The sequence below is a fragment of the Salvelinus namaycush genome, unplaced genomic scaffold (genome assembly GCF_016432855.1).
Source record: "Salvelinus namaycush isolate Seneca unplaced genomic scaffold, SaNama_1.0 Scaffold207, whole genome shotgun sequence".
Taxonomy (NCBI): domain Eukaryota; kingdom Metazoa; phylum Chordata; class Actinopteri; order Salmoniformes; family Salmonidae; genus Salvelinus; species Salvelinus namaycush.
Genome location: NW_024058864.1, coordinates 222,136 through 241,785, shown reverse-complemented (window position 1 = coordinate 241,785; position 19,650 = coordinate 222,136). Strand labels below are relative to the sequence as shown.

The following is a 19,650-nucleotide window of genomic DNA, read 5'->3' as shown; positions in this document are numbered from 1 at the left end:
GGTAAATTTTATATGAGCCGACACAGTATCTCTCTGGACCTCAGTCAATGGTAACATTTTATATGAGCTGACACAGTATCTCTGACCTCAGTCAATGGTAACATTTTATATGAGCCGACACAGATATCTCTTGACCTCAGTCAATGGTAACATTTTATATGAGCCGACACAGTATATCTCTTGACCTCAGTCAATGGTAACATTTTATATGAGCCGACACAAGTATCTCTCTGACCTCAGTCAATGGTAACATTTTATATGAGCCGACACAGTATCTCTGGACCTCAGTCAATGGTAACATTTTATGAGCCGACACAGTATCTCTCGGACCTCAGTCAATGGTAACATTTTATATGAGCCGACACAGTATCTCTCTTGACCTCAGTCAATGGTAACATTTTATATGAGCCGACACAGTATCTCTCTTGACCTCAGTCAATGGTAACATTTTATATGAGCCGACACAGAATCTCTCTCCTCAGTCAATGTTAACATTTTATATGAGCCGACACAGTATCTCTCTGGACCTCAGTCAATGGTAACATTTTATATGAGCCGACACAGAATCTCTGGACCTCAGTCAATGGTAACATTTTATATGAGCCGACACAGTATCTCTCTTGACCTCAGTCAATGTTAACATTTATATGAGCCGACACAGTATCTCTGGACCTCAGTCAATGGTAACATTTTATATGAGCCGACACAGTATCTCTGGACCTCAGTCAATGGTAACATTTATATGAGCCGACACAGTATCTCTGGACCTCAGTCAATGGTAACATTTTATATGAGCCGACACAGTATCTCTCTTGACCTCAGTCAATGGTAACATTTTATATGAGCCGACACAGTATCTCTGGACCTCAGTCAATGGTAACATTTTATATGAGCCGACACAGTATCTCTCTGGACCTCAGTCAATGGTAACATTTTATATGAGCCGACACAGTATCTCTCTTGACCTCAGTCAATGGTAACATTTTATATGAGCCGACACAGTATCTCTGGACCTCAGTCAATGGTAACATTTTATATGAGCCGACACAGTATCTCTGGACCTCAGTCAATGGTAACATTTTATATGAGCCGACACAGTATCTCTCTTGACCTCAGTCAATGGTAACATTTTATATGAGCCGACACAGTATCTCTGGACCTCAGTCAATGGTAACATTTTATATGAGCCGACACAGTATCTCTGGACCTCAGTCAATGGTAACATTTTATATGAGCCGACACAGTATCTCTCTTGACCTCAGTCAATGGTAACATTTTATATGAGCCGACACAGTATATCTCTCTCCTCAGTCAATGGTAACATTTTATCAGTACAATATCCTAAATACATCAAATGACCGAGGATGAAATGAAACCCTGGTCATTTAAACATTTTTATTCAGGTTGAGCAGTAAATTAGCAGGACTGTGGATTATTGTCCACAACATATGTTGTATGACGTTGAGAGAGATAAAACAGACAAAAATACAAGTGTAGCTTTGAAATGTTCAGCTAGGCTAGATTCTGGATCCTCAACGAAAGGCCACATAGTCGCGGGAGGAAGGGGCGATGAAGGGGCGATGAAGGGGCGAGGAAGGGGCGATGAGGGGGCGAGGAAGGGGCGAGGAAGGGCGATGAAGGGGCGATGAAGGGGCGAGGAAGGGGCGATGAGGGGGCGATGAAGGGGCGATGAAGGGGCGAGGAGGGCGATGAGGGCGATGAGGGGGAGGGGGGCGAGGAAGGGGCGATGAGGGGCGATGAAGGGGCGATGAAGGGGCGAGGAAGGGGCGATGAGGGGGCGAGGAAGGGGCGATGAGGGGGCGAGGAAGGGGCGACGAAGGGGCGACGAAGGGGCGAGGAAGGGGCGATGAAGGGGCGATGAAGGGGCGATGAAGGCGCTGCAGCATCTGCTGATAAAAATATTTATATTTATTGAACTAGGCCTTTATTACTAATCACTTGGCAGCATCCCTCGTCGACTGCACCCCCAATCCAAAACATTGCTCACTGGTGACTGGTCGTTATTGGGTATGTTTGGGTAGAATAAAAAAACATCACATTTTAAAAAATAAACTATATATATATATATTTTATTCACAACTAAACGTATACTGGAAAAAATATAAACGCAACATGCAACAATTTCAAAAGATTTTACTGAGTTACAGTTCATATGAGGAAATATGTCAATTGGAAAAAATTCACGAGGCCCTAATCTATGGATTTCACATGATTGGGCCGGGGCGGGGCGGGGCGCAGCCATGGGTGGAGACGCCGGATGTGGGCTAGTGTGGTTACACGTGGTCTGCGGTTGTGAGGCCAGTTTGACGTACTTACAAATACTCTAAAACTACATTGGAGGTGGATTATGGTAGCAATTATCTTGCAACAGCTCTGGTGGATATTCCTGCAGTCAGCATGCCAACTGCACGCGCCCTTAATACTTGTGGCATTGTGTTGTTTGACAAAACGGCACATTTTAGAGTGTGGCTTTTCATTGTCCCCAGCACAAGGTGCACCTGTGTAATGATCATGCTTCTTGATATGCCACACCTGTCAGGTGGATGGATTATCTTGGCAAAGGAGAAATTCTCACTAACAGGAATGTGCACAAACATTTTGAGAAATAAGCTTTTTGTGCATATGGAATATTTTTTGGGATCTTTTATTTCAGCTCATGAAACATGTAATCAACACTTTACATGTTGCGTTTATATTTTTGTTCAGTATAGATTTAGTAGATGGCATAATGACCTAGAAGACCTAAACACATAATCCACCTACAGGTCTGACAGAATCCAGAATGTCCTTTTTCCCCTCTCTCCATTCCCTTCTTCTTCTCTCTCTCCCCTTCCTTCTTCTTCTCTCTCTCCCCTTCCTTCTTCTTCTCTCTCTCTCTCTCTCTCTCTCTCTCTCTCCTCTTCCTTCTTGCTCACAGCTCCTGGCACATAAGTAGTCCTAGTGATGTGAAGTCTCCAGTCTTTCAGTGTGAGTGTATGTACTGTTTGTTTCCCTCCGTGTGTTTGTCAGTGTGTGTGTGTGTGTGTGTGTGTGTGTGATCAAGAGGCAGCCAGGGCCTTCACCAGGTAGAGCTTGTCTCCCTGCTCGCTGGTGAAGATGGGAGCCTTCTTGTAGTGGTCCACCAAGTCCTCCAGAGAACTGAACTGCCTCTGGCCAATGCAGTACACAACATCCTTCAACTGAACCTTAAAATGCTTGTTCTTCCCCTGGGCCTTCAGGGAGATGGAGAAATCATTGGGCTGGAGGGAGAGAGACAGAGAGAGACAGAGACAGAGACAGAGAGAGAGACAGAGACAAAGAGACAGAGACAGAGAGACAGAGAGACAGAGAGACAGAGAGGAGACAGAGAGAGAGAGCCAGAGAGAGAGACAGAGAGACAGAGAAACAGAGAGAGAGACAGAAAGAGAGACAGAAGAAGAGAGACAGAGAGAGAGAAAGAGAGAGAGCCAGAGAGAGAGCCAGAGAGAGAGCCAGGAGAGAGAGCCAGAGAGAGAGCCAGAGAGCAGAGAGCCAGAGAGAGAGAGAGAGAGAGAGAGAGAGAGAGAAGAGAGAGAGAGAGAGAGAGAGAGAGAGAGACAGAGAGGAGAGAGAGAGAAGAGAAGAGAGAGAGAGAGGGAGAGAGAGAGAGAGAGAGAGAGAGAGAGAGAGAGAGAGAGAGACACAGAGAGAGAGAGAGAGAGAGCAAGAGAGAGAAATACAGAGAAAGGTCAATACAAGCTGTAAACTGAGCAGACAGTAAAAATAGCCCTATTTATCTCATGACAGATTCTACTACTTGTGACTGTAGGGCATTTTCATCTAAAAATGGACCAATGAGCACCAACAGTTTCAAGTTGAATTAGTCGTATGGTATACACCGTCCAACGAAATGCTTACTGACAGGTTCCTCCTCGACAAGGCTGAGTGCTACACCACTGTTTATAACTATAAGTTTAATATAATAACTCTAAGATGTGTCAAATAAATTATGTTCAGCTCAGGGCATTTGGTTTGTTAACTTGCTAGATGTCAAGATAAAGCTCATTGGTTACAGCAGAGACTAATATATATATCACACACACATACTACCGTTCAAAAGATTGGGGTCACTTAGAAATGTCCTTGTTTTTGAAAGAAAAGCATTTATTTTAATTTTAAATCCATTAAAATAAACATCAAATTGATCAGAAATACAGTGTAGACATTGTTAATGTTGTAGCTGGAAACGGCAGATTTTTAATGGAATATCTACATAGGCGTACAGAGGCCCATTATCAGCAACCATCACTCCTGTGTTCCAACGGCACATTGTGTTAGCCTTTTTAAAATTATAAACTTGGATTAGCTAACTGATCATTAGAAAACCCCTTTACAATTATGTTAGCACAGCTGAAAACTGTTCTGATTAAAAAAGCAATAAAACTGGCCTTCTTTAGACTAGTTGAGTATCTGGAGCATCAGCATTTGTGGGTTCGATTACAGGCTCAAAATGGCCAGAAACAAAGACCTTTCTTCTGAAACTCATCAGTCCATTCTTGTTCTGAGAAATGAAGGCTATTCCATGCGAGAAATTGCCAAGAAAGGCAGTAGAACGGCCTCACTGACGAGTGACTTTCAACGTGATACAGAATGCCACCTATCCAACACGTAAGTTCGTAAAATTTCTGCCCTGCTAGAGCTGCTCCGGAAACGTCTAGGAGCAACAATGGATCAACCGCAAAGTAGTAGACCAAACAAGCTCATAGAACGGGACCGCCGAGTGCTGAAGCCTCGGTAGCACTACTCAGTACCGAGTTCCAAACTGCCTCTGGAAGCAACATTACCACAACTGTTCATCGGGAGCTTCATGAAATGGGTTTCCGTGGCCGAGCAGCTGCACACAAGCCTAAGATCACCATGCGCAATACCAAGCGTCGGCTGGAGTGGTGTGAAGCTCTCAGCCATTGGACTCTGGAGCAGTGGAAACGCTTTCTCTGGAGTGATGAATCATGCTTCACCATCTGGCAGTCCGACAGACGAATCTGGGTTTGGCAGATGCCAGAAGAACGCTACCTGACCGAATGCAGTGCCAACTGTAAAGTTTGGTGGAGGAGGAATTATGGTCTGGGGCTGTTTTTCATGGTTCGGGCCTCTTAGTTCCAGTGAAGGGTAATCTTAACAGTACAGCATACAATGACATTCTAGATGATTCTGTTCTTCCAACATTGTGGCAACAGTTTGGGGAACGCCATTTCCTGTTTCAGCATGACAACGCCCCCGTGCACAAAGCAAGATCCATACAGAAATGGTTTGTCCAGATCGGTGTGGAATAAGTTGACTGGCCTGCACAGAGCCCTGACCTCAAACCCAACGAACACCTTTGGGATGAATTGGAACGCCGACTGCGAGTAAGGCCAAATCAGGCCTCATTAATGCTCTTGTGGCTGAATAAAAGCAAGTCCCAGCAGCAATGTTCCAACATCTAGTGGAAAGCCTTCCCAGAAGAGTGGAGGCTGTTATAACAGCAATGTTCCAACATCTAGTGGAAAGCCTTCCCAGAAGAGTGGAGGCTGTTACAGCAGCAATGTTCCAACATCTAGTGGAAAGCCTTCCCAGAAGAGTGGAGGCTGGTATAGCAGCAATGTACCAAAATCTAGTGGAAAGCCTTCCCAGAAGAGTGGAGGCTGTTATAGCAGCAATGTTCCAACATCTAGTGGAAAGCCTTACCAGAAGAGTGGAGGCTGTTATAGCAGCAATGTTCCAACATCTAGTGGAAAGCCTTCCCAGAAGAGTGGAGGCTGTTATAGCAGCAATGTTCCAACATCTAGTGGAAAGCCTTCCCAGAAGAGTGGAGGCTGTTATAGCAGCAATGTTCCATCATCTAGTGGAAAGCCTTCCCAGAAGAGTGGAGGCTGTTATAGCAGCAATGTTCCATCATCTAGTGGAAAGCCTTCCCAGAAGAGTGGAGGCTGTTATAGCAGCAATGTTCCATCATCTAGTGGAAAGCCTTCCCAGAAGAGTGGAGGCTGTTATAGCAGCAATGTTCCATCATCTAGTGGAAAGCCTTCCCAGAAGAGTGGAGGGCTTATAGCAGCAATGTTCCATCATCTAGTGGAAAGCCTTCCCAGAAGAGTGGAGGCGTTATAGCAGCAATGTCCAACATCTAGTGGAAGCCTTCCCAGAAGAGTGGAGGCTGTTATAGCAGCAATGTTTCAACATCTAGTGGAAAGCCTTACCAGAAGAGTGGAGGCTGTTATAGCAGCAATGTTCCATCATTAGTGGAAAGCCTTCCCAGAAGAGTGGAGGCTGTTATAGCAGCAATGTTCCATCATCTAGTGGAAAGCCTTCCCAGAAGAGTGGAGGGTGTTATAGCAGCAATGTTCCAACATCTAGTGGAAAGCTTCCCAGAAGAGTGGAGGCTGTTATAGCAGCAATGTTCCATCATCTAGTGGAATGCCTTCCCAGAAGAGTGGAGGCTGTTATAGCAGCAATGTTCCAACATCTAGTGGAAAGCCTTCCCAGAAGAGTGGAGGCTGTTATAGCAGCAATGTTCCAACATCTAGTGGAAAGCCTTCCCAGAAGAGTGGAGGCTGTTACAGCAGCAATGTTCCATCATCTAGTGGAAAGCCTTCCCAGAAGAGTGGAGGCTGTTATAGCAGCAATGTTCTAACATCTAGTGGAAAGCCTTCCCAGAAGAGTGGAGGCTGTTATAGCAGCAATGTTCTAACATCTAGTGGAAAGCCTTCCCAGAAGAGTGGAGGCTGTTACAGCAGCAATGTTCCATCATCTAGTGAAAGCCTTCCAGAAGAGTGGAGGCTGTTGCAGCAGCAATGTTCTACATCTAGTGGAAAGCCTTCCCAGAAGAGTGGAGGCGTTATAGCAGCAATGTTCTAACATTAGTGGAAAGCCTTCCCAGAAGAGTGGAGGCTGTTATAACAGCAATGTTCCAACATCTAGTGGAAAGCCTTCCCAGAAGAGTGGAGGCTGTTATAGCAGCAATGTTCAACATCTAGTGGAAAGCCTTCCCAGAAGAGTGGAGGCTGTTATAGCAGCAATGTTCCAACATCTAGTGGAAAGCCTTCCCAGAAGAGTGGAGGCTGTTATGCAGCAATGTTCCTACATCTAGTGGAAAGCTTCCCAGAAGAGTGGAGGCTGTTATAGCAGCAATGTTCACATCTAGTGGAAGCCTTCCAGAAGAGTGGAGGCTGTTATAGCAGCAATGTTCCATCATCTAGTGGAAAGCCTTCCCAGAAGAGTGGAGGCTGTTATAGCAGTAAAGGGGGGACCAATTCCATATTAATGCCCATGATTTTGGAATGAGATGTTTGAGGAGCAGGTGTCCACATATACTTTAGGTCATGTAGTGCGCCTACCAGGATCAGGTACCTCTCGTGGCATGAAAAATGCAAAGTAAAAATGCAAATAAAAGCAATCAGAGTTATTTTGAGAAAAAAGCCCTAAAAAAACGTCATGTGAAAACGTGCCTGATATTCTAAGAATTGATGTGTGTTGGGCCGGTGCGGGTTCACGGTCTGTGCATTCATTGAAGACTGTATAGACCAGCGCCTGTATAGACCACCGCCTGTATAGACCACCGCCTGTATAGACCAGCGCCTGTATAGACCAGCGCCTGTATAGACCAGCGCCTGTATAGACCAGCGCCTGTATAGACCACCGCCTGTATAGACCAGCGCCTGTATAGACCAGCGCCTGTATAGACCACCGCCTGTATAGACCACCGCCTGTATAGACCACCGCCTGTATAGACCACCGCCTGTATAGACCACCGCCTGTATAGACCACCGCCTGTATAGACCACCGCCTGTATAGACCAGCGCCTGTATAGCCTTTATAGACCACAACCCTGTATAGACCACCGCCTGGATAGACCACCCCCTGTATAGACCACCCCCTGTATAGCCTTTATAGACCACCGCCTGTATAGACCACCCCTGTATAGCCTTTATAGACCACCCCTGTATAGACCACCCCCTGTATAGACCACCCCTGTATAGACTGTATAGACCACCGTCTGTATAGACCACCGTCTGTATAGACTGTATAGACTACCCCCTGTATAGACTGTATAGACCAACATCTGTATAGACTGTATAGACCACCGCCTGTATAGACCACCCCTGTATAGACTGTATAGACACGTCTGTATAGACCACCGTCTGTTATAGACTGTATAGACTACCCCCTGTATAGACCACCGTCTGTATAGACCACCGCCTGTATAGACCACGCCTGTATAGACCACCGTTTCTGTATAGACCACCGTCTGTATAGACCACCGTCTGTATAGACCACCGCCTGTATAGACCACGCCTGTATAGACCACCGTCTGTATAGACCACCGTCTGTATAGACCACCGTCTGTATAGACCACGCCGCTGTATAGACCACCGTCGTATAGACTGTATAGACCACCCCTGTATAGACCACCCCTGTATAGACCACCGCCTGTATAGACTGTAGAGCCACCGCCTGTATAGACCACCGCCTGTATAGACTGTATAGACCACCTGTATGACCACGCCTGTATAGACCACCGCCTGTATAAGACCACCGCCGTATAGACCACCGCCTGTATAGACCACCGCCTGTATAGACTGTACAGACCACCACCTGTATAGACCACCCCTGTATAGACCACCCCCTGTATAGACCACCCCTGTATAGACCACCCCCTGTATAGTCTGTATAGACCACCGCCTGTATAGACACCGTCTGTATAAACTGTATAGACCACCACCTGTATAGACCACCGCCTGTATAGACCACCCCCTGTATAGACCACCCCTGTATAGCCTTTATAGACCACCCCCTGTATAGACCACCCCCTGTATAGACCACCCCCTGTATAGACCACCCCCTGTATAGACCACCGCCTGTATAGACCACCGCCTGTATAGACTGTATAGACCACCACCTGTATAGACCACCGCCTGTATAGACCACCACCTGTATAGACCACAGCCTGTGTAGACCACCGCCTGTATAGACCACCGCCTGTATAGACCACCGCCTGTATAGACCACCGCCTGTATAGACCACCGCCTGTATAGACCACCACCTGTATAGACCACCCGCCTGTTATAGACTGTATAGACCACCGTCTGTATAGACCACCGTCTGTATAGACTGTATAGACCACCGCCTGTATAGACTGTATAGACCACCGCCTGTATAGACCACCGCCTGTATAGACCACCGCCTGTATAGACCACCGCCTGTATAGACCACCGTCTGTATAGACCACCGCCTGTATAGACCACCGCCTGTATAGACCACCGCCTGTATAGACCACCGCCTGTATAGACCACCGCCTGTATAGACCACCATCTGTATAGACTGTATAGACCACCGTCTGTATAGACTGTATAGACCACCGCCTGTATAGACCACCGCCTGTATAGACCACCATCTGTATAGACCACCGCCTGTATAGACCACCGCCTGTATAGACCACCATCTGTATAGACCACCGCCTGTATAGACTGTATAGACCACCGTCTGTATAGACTGTATAAACCATCGCCTGTATAGACTGTATAGACCACCGCCTGTATAGACCACCGCCTGTATAGACCACCGCCTGTATAGACCACCGCCTGTATAGACTGTATAGACCACCGCCTGTATAGACCACCGCCTGTATAGACCACCGCCTGTATAGACCACCGCCTGTATAGACTGTATAGACCACCACCTGTATAGACCACCGCCTGTATAGACCACCGCCTGTATAGACTGTATAGACCACCACCTGTATAGACCACCGCCTGTATAGACCACCGCCTGTATAGACCACCGCCTGTATAGACCACCGCCTGTATAGACCACCGCCTGTATAGACTGTATAGACCACCGCCTGTATAGACCACCGCCTGTATAGACCACCGCCTGTATAGACTGTATAGACCACCGCCTGTATAGACCACCGTCTGTATAGACTGTATAGACCACCGCCTGTATAGACTGTATAGACCACCGCCTGTATAGACCACCGCCTGTATAGACCACCGTCTGTATAGACCACCGCCTGTATAGACCACCGCCTGTATAGACCACCGCCTGTATAGACCACCATCTGTATAGACCACCGCCTGTATAGACTATATAGACCACCACCTGTATAGACTGTATAGACCACCGCCTGTATAGACCACCGCCTGTATAGACTGTATAGACCACCGCCTGTATAGACCACCGCCTGTATAGACCACCATCTGTATAGACCACCGCCTGTATAGACTGTATAGACCACCGTCTGTATAGACTGTATAGACCACCGTCTGTATAGACTGTATAGACCACCATCTGTATAGACCACCATCTGTATAGACCACCATCTGTATAGACCACCGCCTGTATAGACCACCGCCTGTATAGACCACCGCCTGTATAGACCACCGCCTGTATAGACCACCACCTGTATAGACCACCGCCTGTATAGACTGTATAGACCACCGCCTGTATAGACCACCGCCTGTATAGACCACCGCCTGTATAGACTGTATAGACCACCACCTGTATAGACCACCGCCTGTATAGACTGTATAGACCACCGCCTGTATAGACCACCGCCTGTATAGACCACCGCCTGTATAGACCACCGCCTGTATAGACCACCGCCTGTATAGACCACCGCCTGTATAGACTGTATAGACCACCATCTGTATAGACCACCGCCTGTATAGACTGTATAGACCACCGCCTGTATAGACCACCGCCTGTATAGACTGTATAGACCACCGCCTGTATAGACCACCGCCTGTATAGACCACCGCCTGTATAGACTGTATAGACCACCGCCTGTATAGACCACCGCCTGTATAGACCACCGCCTGTATAGACTGTATAGACCACCGCCTGTATAAACCACCGCCTGTATAGACCACCGCCTGTATAGACCACCGCCTGTATAGACTGTATAGACCACCACGTGTATAGACTGTATAGACCACCCCGTGTATAGACTGTATAGACCACCACGTGTATAGACTGTATAGACCACCCCGTGTATAGACTGTATAGACCACCCCCTGTATAGACTGTATAGACCACCACGTGTATAGACTGTATAGACCACCCCTGTATAGACCACCCCGTGTATAGACCACCCCGTGTATAGACTGTATAGACCACCCCCTGTATAGACTGTATAGACCACCACGTGTATAGACTGTATAGACCACCCCTGTATAGACTGTATAGACCACCCCGTGTATAGACTGTATAGACCACCCCCTGTATAGACTGTATAGACCACCCCGTGTATAGACTGTATAGACCACCCCTGTATAGACCACCACGTGTATAGACTGTATAGACCACCCCTGTATAGACCACCCCGTGTATAGACTGTATAGACCACCCCTGTATAGACCACCCCGTGTATAGACTGTATAGACCACCACGTGTATAGACTGTATAGACCACCCCTGTATAGACCACCGCGTGGCCACTGTTGTGGTGAGAGAGAAACATGCCTCCATCTCACAGAACTAGAATGAGATTCACTTTCTCTGATCTCTCTGCTCTGATACACGAGCCTCCAGCGTTGTACGTCATTATTTATCTGCCCATATAATCAGAGACCTTGAGCGGGGTAGGGCATTAAAGACACCTTGGTCTCGGCATTGACTCCCCGTCTAAATAAAGACACCTTGGTCTCGGCATTGACTCCCCGTCTAAATAAAGACACCTTGGTCTCGGCATTGACTCCCCGTCTAAATAAAGACACCTTGGTCTCGGCATTGACTCCCCGTCTAAATAAAGACACCTTGGTCTCAGCATTGACTCCCCGTCTAAATAAAGACACCTTGGTCTCGGCATTGACTCCCCGTCTAAATAAAGACGCCTTGGTCTCGGCATTGACTCCCCGTCTACATAAAGACACCTTGGTCTCGGCATTGACTCCCCGTCTAAATAAAGACACCTTGGTCTCGGCATTGACTCCCCGTCTAAATAAAGACACCTTGGTCTCAGCATTGACTCCCCGTCTAAATAAAGACACCTTGGTCTCGGCATTGACTCCCCGTCTAAATAAAGACACCTTGGTCTCGGCATTGACTCCCCGTCTAAATAAAGACACCTTGGTCTCGGCATTGACTCCCCGTCTACATAAAGACACCTTGGTCTCGGCATTGACTCCCCGTCTACATAAAGACACCTTGGTCTCGGCATTGACTCCCCGTCTACATAAAGACACCTTGGTCTCGGCATTGACTCCCCGTCTACATAAAGACACCTTGGTCTCGGCATTGACTCCCCGTCTAAATAAAGACACCTTGGTCTCGGCATTGACTCCCCGTCTAAATAAAGACACCTTGGTCTCAGTATTGACTCCCCGTCTAAATAAAGACACCTTGGTCTCAGCATTGACTCCCCGTCTAAATAAAGACACCTTGGTCTCGGCATTGACTCCCCGTCTAAATAAAGACACCTTGGTCTCGGCATTGACTCCCTGTCTAAATAAAGACACCTTGGATCTGATCTCGCCAGCCTGGTCCCAGATCCAATCTCGCCAGCCTGGTCCCAGATCTGATCTCGCCAGCCTGGTCCCAGATCTGATCTCGCCAGCCTGGTCCCAGATCTGATCTCGCCAGCCTGGTCCCAGATCTGATCTCGCCAGCCTGGTCCCAGATCTGATCTCTCCAGCCTGGTCCCAGATCTGTCTGTGCTTTTGCCTACGCCACGGTCAAGCCAATTGGCACACCAGTATAATGAGTTGGCAAAAGAGCAGAAAACAGACTGGCAACCAGGCTAGGCTATCGTGGCTGTAATAAAGTGTAGAAATAGATATCAAATAGTCACAGCTAAAGATGTCTCCGTGGACTTGCGGAAGTCCATATCAGAGTTTGGGATGTAGGTACACACCGATGACCTAGTCTCTGATGAGTAAGTCTCCCTAGCTTATAAACGTCTAAAACCCTGGGCTATATATGAAGGTCAGGACTCACCGATGACTCGGAGTCTCTGATGAGGAAGTCTCCCTCCACTCCTCTCTGGTTGAGAGCCACCTCTGCCTGATGACGCGTCACCTTGCCATAGTACCATGGCTTCCCCGCAAACCGCCCCACCGTGGCCGGAGAGATGTAGTCACAGTCAGGCGTGGGCGGCCCCGCGGGGCCCGGTGAGGCATTCTGGGTAGTGGAGTCCTGCTGGGGAGGCAGCACATTGACGTAGTTTTTAGGCACTAGTCCCAGCTGTCCGTCTGCTTTACGGCATTTCCACCACTCAGGGTCGTTGTCTGGTTTCTCCACCACCTCCATCACCTCTCCCTTCTCAAAGTTCAGCTCCTCCTCGTTCCCCGAGCTGAACGGGTACAACGCCTGCACCGTGTGGAGTCTCCGGTTCCCGTTAGACGCACTGTGAACCACTGCTGCTAGTTTCTCAGTCAGTGACCCTACCGGGTCCCCTAAACTGTCGCCCCCTCCTCCCCCCGCTGTCCCGTCGGCGTCCTCCGTCACGTAGTTGGAAGGGAACCATCCGGAACGTCCCTGGTACCCCCCACGCCACCAGCCATCGCTACACTTCTCCATGACGATGACGCGTGTACCCTTGACCAACGAGAGCTCGTCCTCGCGCTCGGCGGCGTAGCTGAACTTGACGAGTGCCGGCAGGTTGAGGTCGTACAGGCGCTCGCCGTTGTCGGAGCACGTGTCGGCGTCGGCGTTCGAGGCCGTGTCACGCATTCCCGTTTTCCGCTTCACCTTCCCGATGCCTGTTGGGAAACACCAGGTTGTCATGGTTACTGAGAGGGTATTCAGACAGTTATATTATGGTCTGTTAGGACAGGGAGCACCATGAGATATTATAAAAAAGGTGAAACTTGTGTGTGTGATATAGCTAATACAATAATAAATAATATGTCATTTAAGCAAGACACTTTTATCCAAAGCGACTTAGTCATGGGTGGCCCAAGCGGGACACAAACTCACAATCCTGCCGTTGCAAACACCATACTCTACCAAGTGAGCCACACATGAACACAGTAGTACGTACCTACTACCATCATCGCCAGCAGTGGAGTAAAAACTACCCAATTGCCATACTTGAGTAAAAGTAAAGATACCTTAATAGAAAACGACTCAGGTAAAAGTGAAAGTCACCCAGTAAAATATTACTTGAGTAAAAGTCTAAAAGTATTTGGTTTTAAATATACTTAAATATCAACAATAAATGGAATTTCCCAAATATACTTAAGAATCAAAAGTGAAAGTATATATTATTTCACATTTCTTATATTTCTTTCAGTCTAAGACTTGAGTCTGACATTTTTTGGGCCCTTCCTTTGACACCGCCTGGTATAGAGATGATGCAGCTGTAGACTTTTTTGAGGATCTGAGAGCCCATGACAAATCTTTTAAGCCTTCTGCGGGGAAAGAGTCATTGTTGTGCCCTCTTCACGACTATGTTGGTGTGTGTGTGTGGACAATGATAGATCCTTAGTGATGTGGACACCGAGGAACTTGAAGTTCTCGACACAATCCACTACAGCCTTGTCGATGTGAATGGGTTGTGTTCGGCCCTGTAGTCCACAATCAGCTCCTTTGTCTTGCTAACATTGAGGGAGAGGTTGATGAATGGCACCACACGGTCAGGTCTCTGACCTCCTCCATATAGTCGGTCTAATCTTTGTCGGTGATCAGGCCTACCACCGTCGTGTCATCAGCAAACTTAAAACCTGTTTGGGATAGGGGGCAGCATTTTCACTTTTGCATGAAATGCGTGCCCTGAGTAAACTGCCTGCTACTCTGTCCCAGATGCTAATATATGCATATTATTAGTAGTATTGTATAAAAAACTCTGAAGTTTCTAAAACTGTTTGAATGATGTCTGTGAGTATAACATAACTCATATGGCAGGCAAAAACCTGAGAAAAATCCAACCAGGAAGTGGGAAATCTGAGGTTTGTAGTTTTTCAAAGCTTGGCCTACCGAATACGGGGTTAATATGGGGTTATATGGGGTTAATATATGGGGTTAAGTTGCACTTCCTAAGGCTTCCACTAGATGTCAACCGTCTTTAGAAACTTGTTTCAGGCTTCTGCTATAAAGGAGGGGGGAATGGGAGCTGAATGAGTCAGTGGTCTGGCAGAGTGTCTCAGGCTCGTGACGCCTGAGACAATAGAATTCTCCGGTTGGAACATTATTGATGATTTATGTTAAAAACATCCTAAAGATTAATTCCATACATCGTTTGATATATTTCCATGACCTGTAACGGAACTTTTTGAGTTTTTGTCTGGACCTAGTGCTCATGAAGATGGATTACTGGGCTGAACACGCTATCAACTAGTGGCTATTTGGACATTAATGATGAACTTTATGGAACAAATCAGTCATTTATTGTCGAACTGGGATTCCTAGGAGTGCATTCTGATGAAGATCATCAAAGGTAAGTGAATATTTATCATGTTATTTCTAACTTCTGTTGACTCCAACATTGCGGAAATTTCTTTGGCTGGATTGGGCTCTGAGCGCCGTACTCAGATTATGCTTTTTGAGTAAACTGACACAATGGTTGAATTAAGGAGAAGTCTATCTTTAATTCTATCTTTAATTCTGTGAATTCTGTGAATTAAAGATAGACTTGCTTCTACACCTGCATTGCTTGCTGTTTGGGGTTTTAGGCTGGGTTTCTGTACAGCACTTCGAGATATTAGCTGATGTACGAAGGGCTATATAAAATAAACTTGATTTGTATCTTTTATCGATGTTCATTATGAGTATTTCTGGGATTTCTGTGGCTATCTGCAAGATCACCGGATGTTTTGGAATCAAAACATTACTGCACGTAACGTGCCAATGTAAATATAAATATGAACATTACCGAACAAAACATACATGTATTGTGTAACATGATGTCCTATGAGTGTCATCTGATGAAGATCATCAAAGGTTAGTGATTAATTTGATCTATATTTCTGCTTTTTGTGACTCCCATCTTTGGCTGGAAAATGGCTGTGTGTTTTTTTGACTTGGCTCTGAACTAACATAATCATATGTTGTGCTAGGTGCCAGCCTCTCCCAGGGTGCTACAGTAGAGGCAGGGTGCCAGCCTCTCCCAGGGTGCTACAGTAGAGGCAGGGTGCCAGCCTCTCCCAGGGTGCTACAGTAGAGGCAGGGTGCCAGCCTCTCCCAGGGTGCTACAGTAGAGGCAGGGTGCCAGCCTCTCCCAGGGTGCTACAGTAGAGGCAGAGTGCCAGCCTCTCCCAGGGTGCTACAGTAGAGGCAGGGTACCAGCAACACCCAGTGGTAACTAGCCATCTCTCTGACTCTCTTTGCTGGGAAAAGCCCCAGTCACATTTCACTAATCACCTACTCACCCCTAACATCCTCAGGCTACCCTTCACCACAGCTGGACACCACAGCAAGATCCGACTCTCGCCCCCTCAACCCCCCGCCTCTCGCTCCCCCCCGCCTCTCGCTCCCCCCTCACCCCCCCGCCTCTCGCTCCCCGCCACCTCTCTCCCCCCTCACCCCCCCGCCTCTCGCTCCCCGCCACCTCTCTCTCCCCCCCGCCTCTCGCTCCCCCCTGACCCTTTAAGACAGACCACTCAGCACTGTGACCCCTGACCTGGTGACCCTTTAAGACAGACCACTCAGCACTGTGACCCCTGACCTGGTGACCCTTTAAGCCAGCCAGCCAGCCAGCCGACAGACAGACAACCAACCAACCGACAGACAGCCAACCAGCCAGCTGACAGACAGCCAGCTGACAGCCAACCAGCCGACAGACAGCTGACAGACAGAGACAGCCAGCCGACAGACACAGACAGACAGCCAGCTGACAGACAGCCGACAGACAGACAGCCAGCCAGCTGACAGACAGCCAGCCAGCTGACAGACAGCCAGACAGCCAGCTGACAGACAGACAGCCAGCTGACAGACAGCCAGACAGCCAGCCAGCTGACAGACAGCCAGCTGACAGACAGACAGTCAGCTGACAGACAGCCAGCCAGCCAGCAGCCAGCCGACAGACAGACAGCCAGCCAGCCAGCCGACAGACAGACAGCTGACAAACAGCCAGTCCCATGGTAGTTTGATGAGCCAGCAGAACTAAGGCCAGGCAGGTAGACTCCATCATTAGACTCCACATGGAGACAGCCACAACAACAGGACAGTACAGGCCCTGAGAACAGACCCTGTTACCTCACAACTAAAGGTCAAAAGTACAGTTTGAAGCCCCTATCTAGCTGTGACTCTAACCCTCTATAAGGCCGTACTAGACTCCTAGACAAAAAGCTATCTAGCTGTGACTCTAACCCTCTATAAGGCCGTACTAGACTCCTAGACAAAAAGCTATCTAGCTGTGACTCTAACCCTCTATAAGGCCGTACCAGACTCCGAGACAAAAAGCTATCTAGCTGTGACTCTAACCCTCTATAAGGCCGTACTAGACTCCTAGACAAAAATCTATCTAGCTGTGACTCTAACCCTCTATAAGGCCGTACCAGACTCCTAGACAAAAAGCTATCTAGCTGTGACTCTAACCCTCTATAAGGCCGTACCAGACTCCGAGACAAAAAGCTATCTAGCTGTGACTCTAACCCTCTATAAGGCCGTACTAGACTCCTAGACAAAAAGCTATCTAGCTGTGACTCTAACCCTCTATAAGGCCGTACCAGACTCCGAGACAAAAAGCTATCTAGCTGTGACTCTAACCCTCTATAAGGCCGTACCAGACTCCTAGACAAAAAGCTATCTAGCTGTGACTCTAACCCTCTATAAGGCCGTACTAGACTCCTAGACAAAAAGCTGTCTAGCTGTGACTCTAAACCTCTATACGGCCGTACCAGACTCCTAGACAAAAAGCTATCTAGCTGTGACTCTAACCCTCTATAAGGCCGTACTAGACTCCTAGACAAAAAGCTATCTAGCTGTGACTCTAACCCTCTATAAGGCCGTACTAGACTCCTAGACAAAAAGCTATCTAGCTGTGACTCTAACCCTCTATAAGGCCGTACCAGACTCCGAGACAAAAAGCTATCTAGCTGTGACTCTAACCCTCTATAAGGCCGTACCAGACTCCGAGACAAAAAGCTATCTAGCTGTGACTAACCCTCTATAAGGCCGTACTAGACTCCTAGACAAAAAGCTATCTAGCTGTGACTCTAACCCTCTATAAGGCCGTACTAGACTCCTAGACAAAAAGCTGGCTCCATAAATGGCACCCTTACATTTTCTATATAGCCTTTATCGTTTCATTGGTGGTTTTTATATGGAAACTGATAACCTGTCTTTAGGGGGACCACATGGAGAAACTGATAACCAGTCTTTAGGGGGACCACATGGAGAAACTGATAACCAGTCTTTAGGGGGACCACATGGAGAAGCTGATAACCAGTCTTTAGGGGGACCACATGGACAAGTTAAACATTTTAAAGGCAATGCTACCGAATACTAATTGAGTGAATTCAAACTTTTGACCCACTGGGAATGTGATGAAAGAAATAAAAGCTGAAATAAATCATTCTCTCTACTATTATTCTGACATTTCACATTCTTAAAATAAAGTGGTGATCCTAACTGACCTAAAACAGGGAATCTTTACTAAGATTAAATGTCAGGAATTGTGAAAAACTGAGTTTAAATGTATTTGGCGAAGGTGTATGTAAACTTCCGACCTAAACTGTGTAGAACTAGCGAGGTGACAGTAGCGTTATCACACTGGGCATCAAGGGACTTGACTTAGCTCTTTTCCTCAACTATTCAAAACAACCACTTTGCATTAAAATAGCATGAGGCCGAGACTGATCACTGTGTTTGCCTGGCTGGCATCCCCCACCATCCCACACACCCGCACCCCCCCCCCCCCCCCGTAATATCAGCTAGATATGGTGGTCTATGGTAGGTCTGTATCCTCTGGAGCGATAGTCCAGTGTCATCCTCCTACGATAAGAGGTGGTATTTTAGGGTATCTTGTGTGTCTGTCGTGATTTCAACGTGTCTGAGCTTGTCAGTTCAGGGCTGTGCTGCTAGGTAGTTCTTCCAGTCCTAATAGTAGTAGTCATGTATAAGCCTGGTTGTCTAAAATGAGAGGCCTGTCCTGACCTAAAAAGGTATACATTCATTCATCAAAGTACTCTACTCATCTCAGGAAGCAACAATACCACCAATGTATGGGACTGTGCGAGGCTTGCGATAGATCAGGAAAAACTTGCACATTGTGCTTGCCAGTATCACTTAATTTAGCTATAGTATCAGCTTCACATCCTTGGTCAGAGCTATCACTGAGCTCTCTAAACCACTCCATCATATACACCTTAAAACCAGTCTACAGCCACTAGGGCTGACCCCATTTTGTTCGGTCAATAAGCTGTTGGTCGACCGAGATTTCTTTAGTCGAGCAGTAGCAAAAAAAGATCTATATTTCCTGGTGTACAAGCCAGCGGTCTGATTGGCGCCTGTCCATTGTGAAGGCCATGGGGATGATCATCACTAAGACATGTCTGTAATTGGTTATATAATGTAGGAACAATGGTGCAGCACTAATAAAGATACAGGTGAGGTCAGAAGTTTACATCCACTGAGGTTGGAGTCATTAAAACTCGTTTTTCAACCACTCCACACATTTCTTGTTAACAAACTATAGTTTTGGCAAGTCGGTTAGGACATCTACTTTGTGCATGACACAAGTGATTTTTCCAACAAT

The 19,650-nt window shown here is 47.2% G+C and overlaps 1 protein-coding gene across 1 annotated transcript in view; it reads right to left on the bottom strand.

The window, feature by feature from the left end:
• Positions 1-2,642: 2,642 nt before the first annotated feature.
• Positions 2,643-19,650, bottom strand: part of LOC120038062 (cytoplasmic protein NCK1-like) — a 35,162-nt gene continuing 18,154 nt past the window's right edge. Inside the window, exons 2-3 of the mRNA XM_038984005.1 lie at positions 12,951-13,714; positions 2,643-3,260 (exon numbers count right to left, since the gene is read on the bottom strand). Coding sequence (XP_038839933.1) covers positions 3,060-3,260; positions 12,951-13,714 — 965 coding nt within the window. The 3' untranslated portion in view covers positions 2,643-3,059. The remainder of the gene's footprint in view (positions 3,261-12,950; positions 13,715-19,650) is intronic.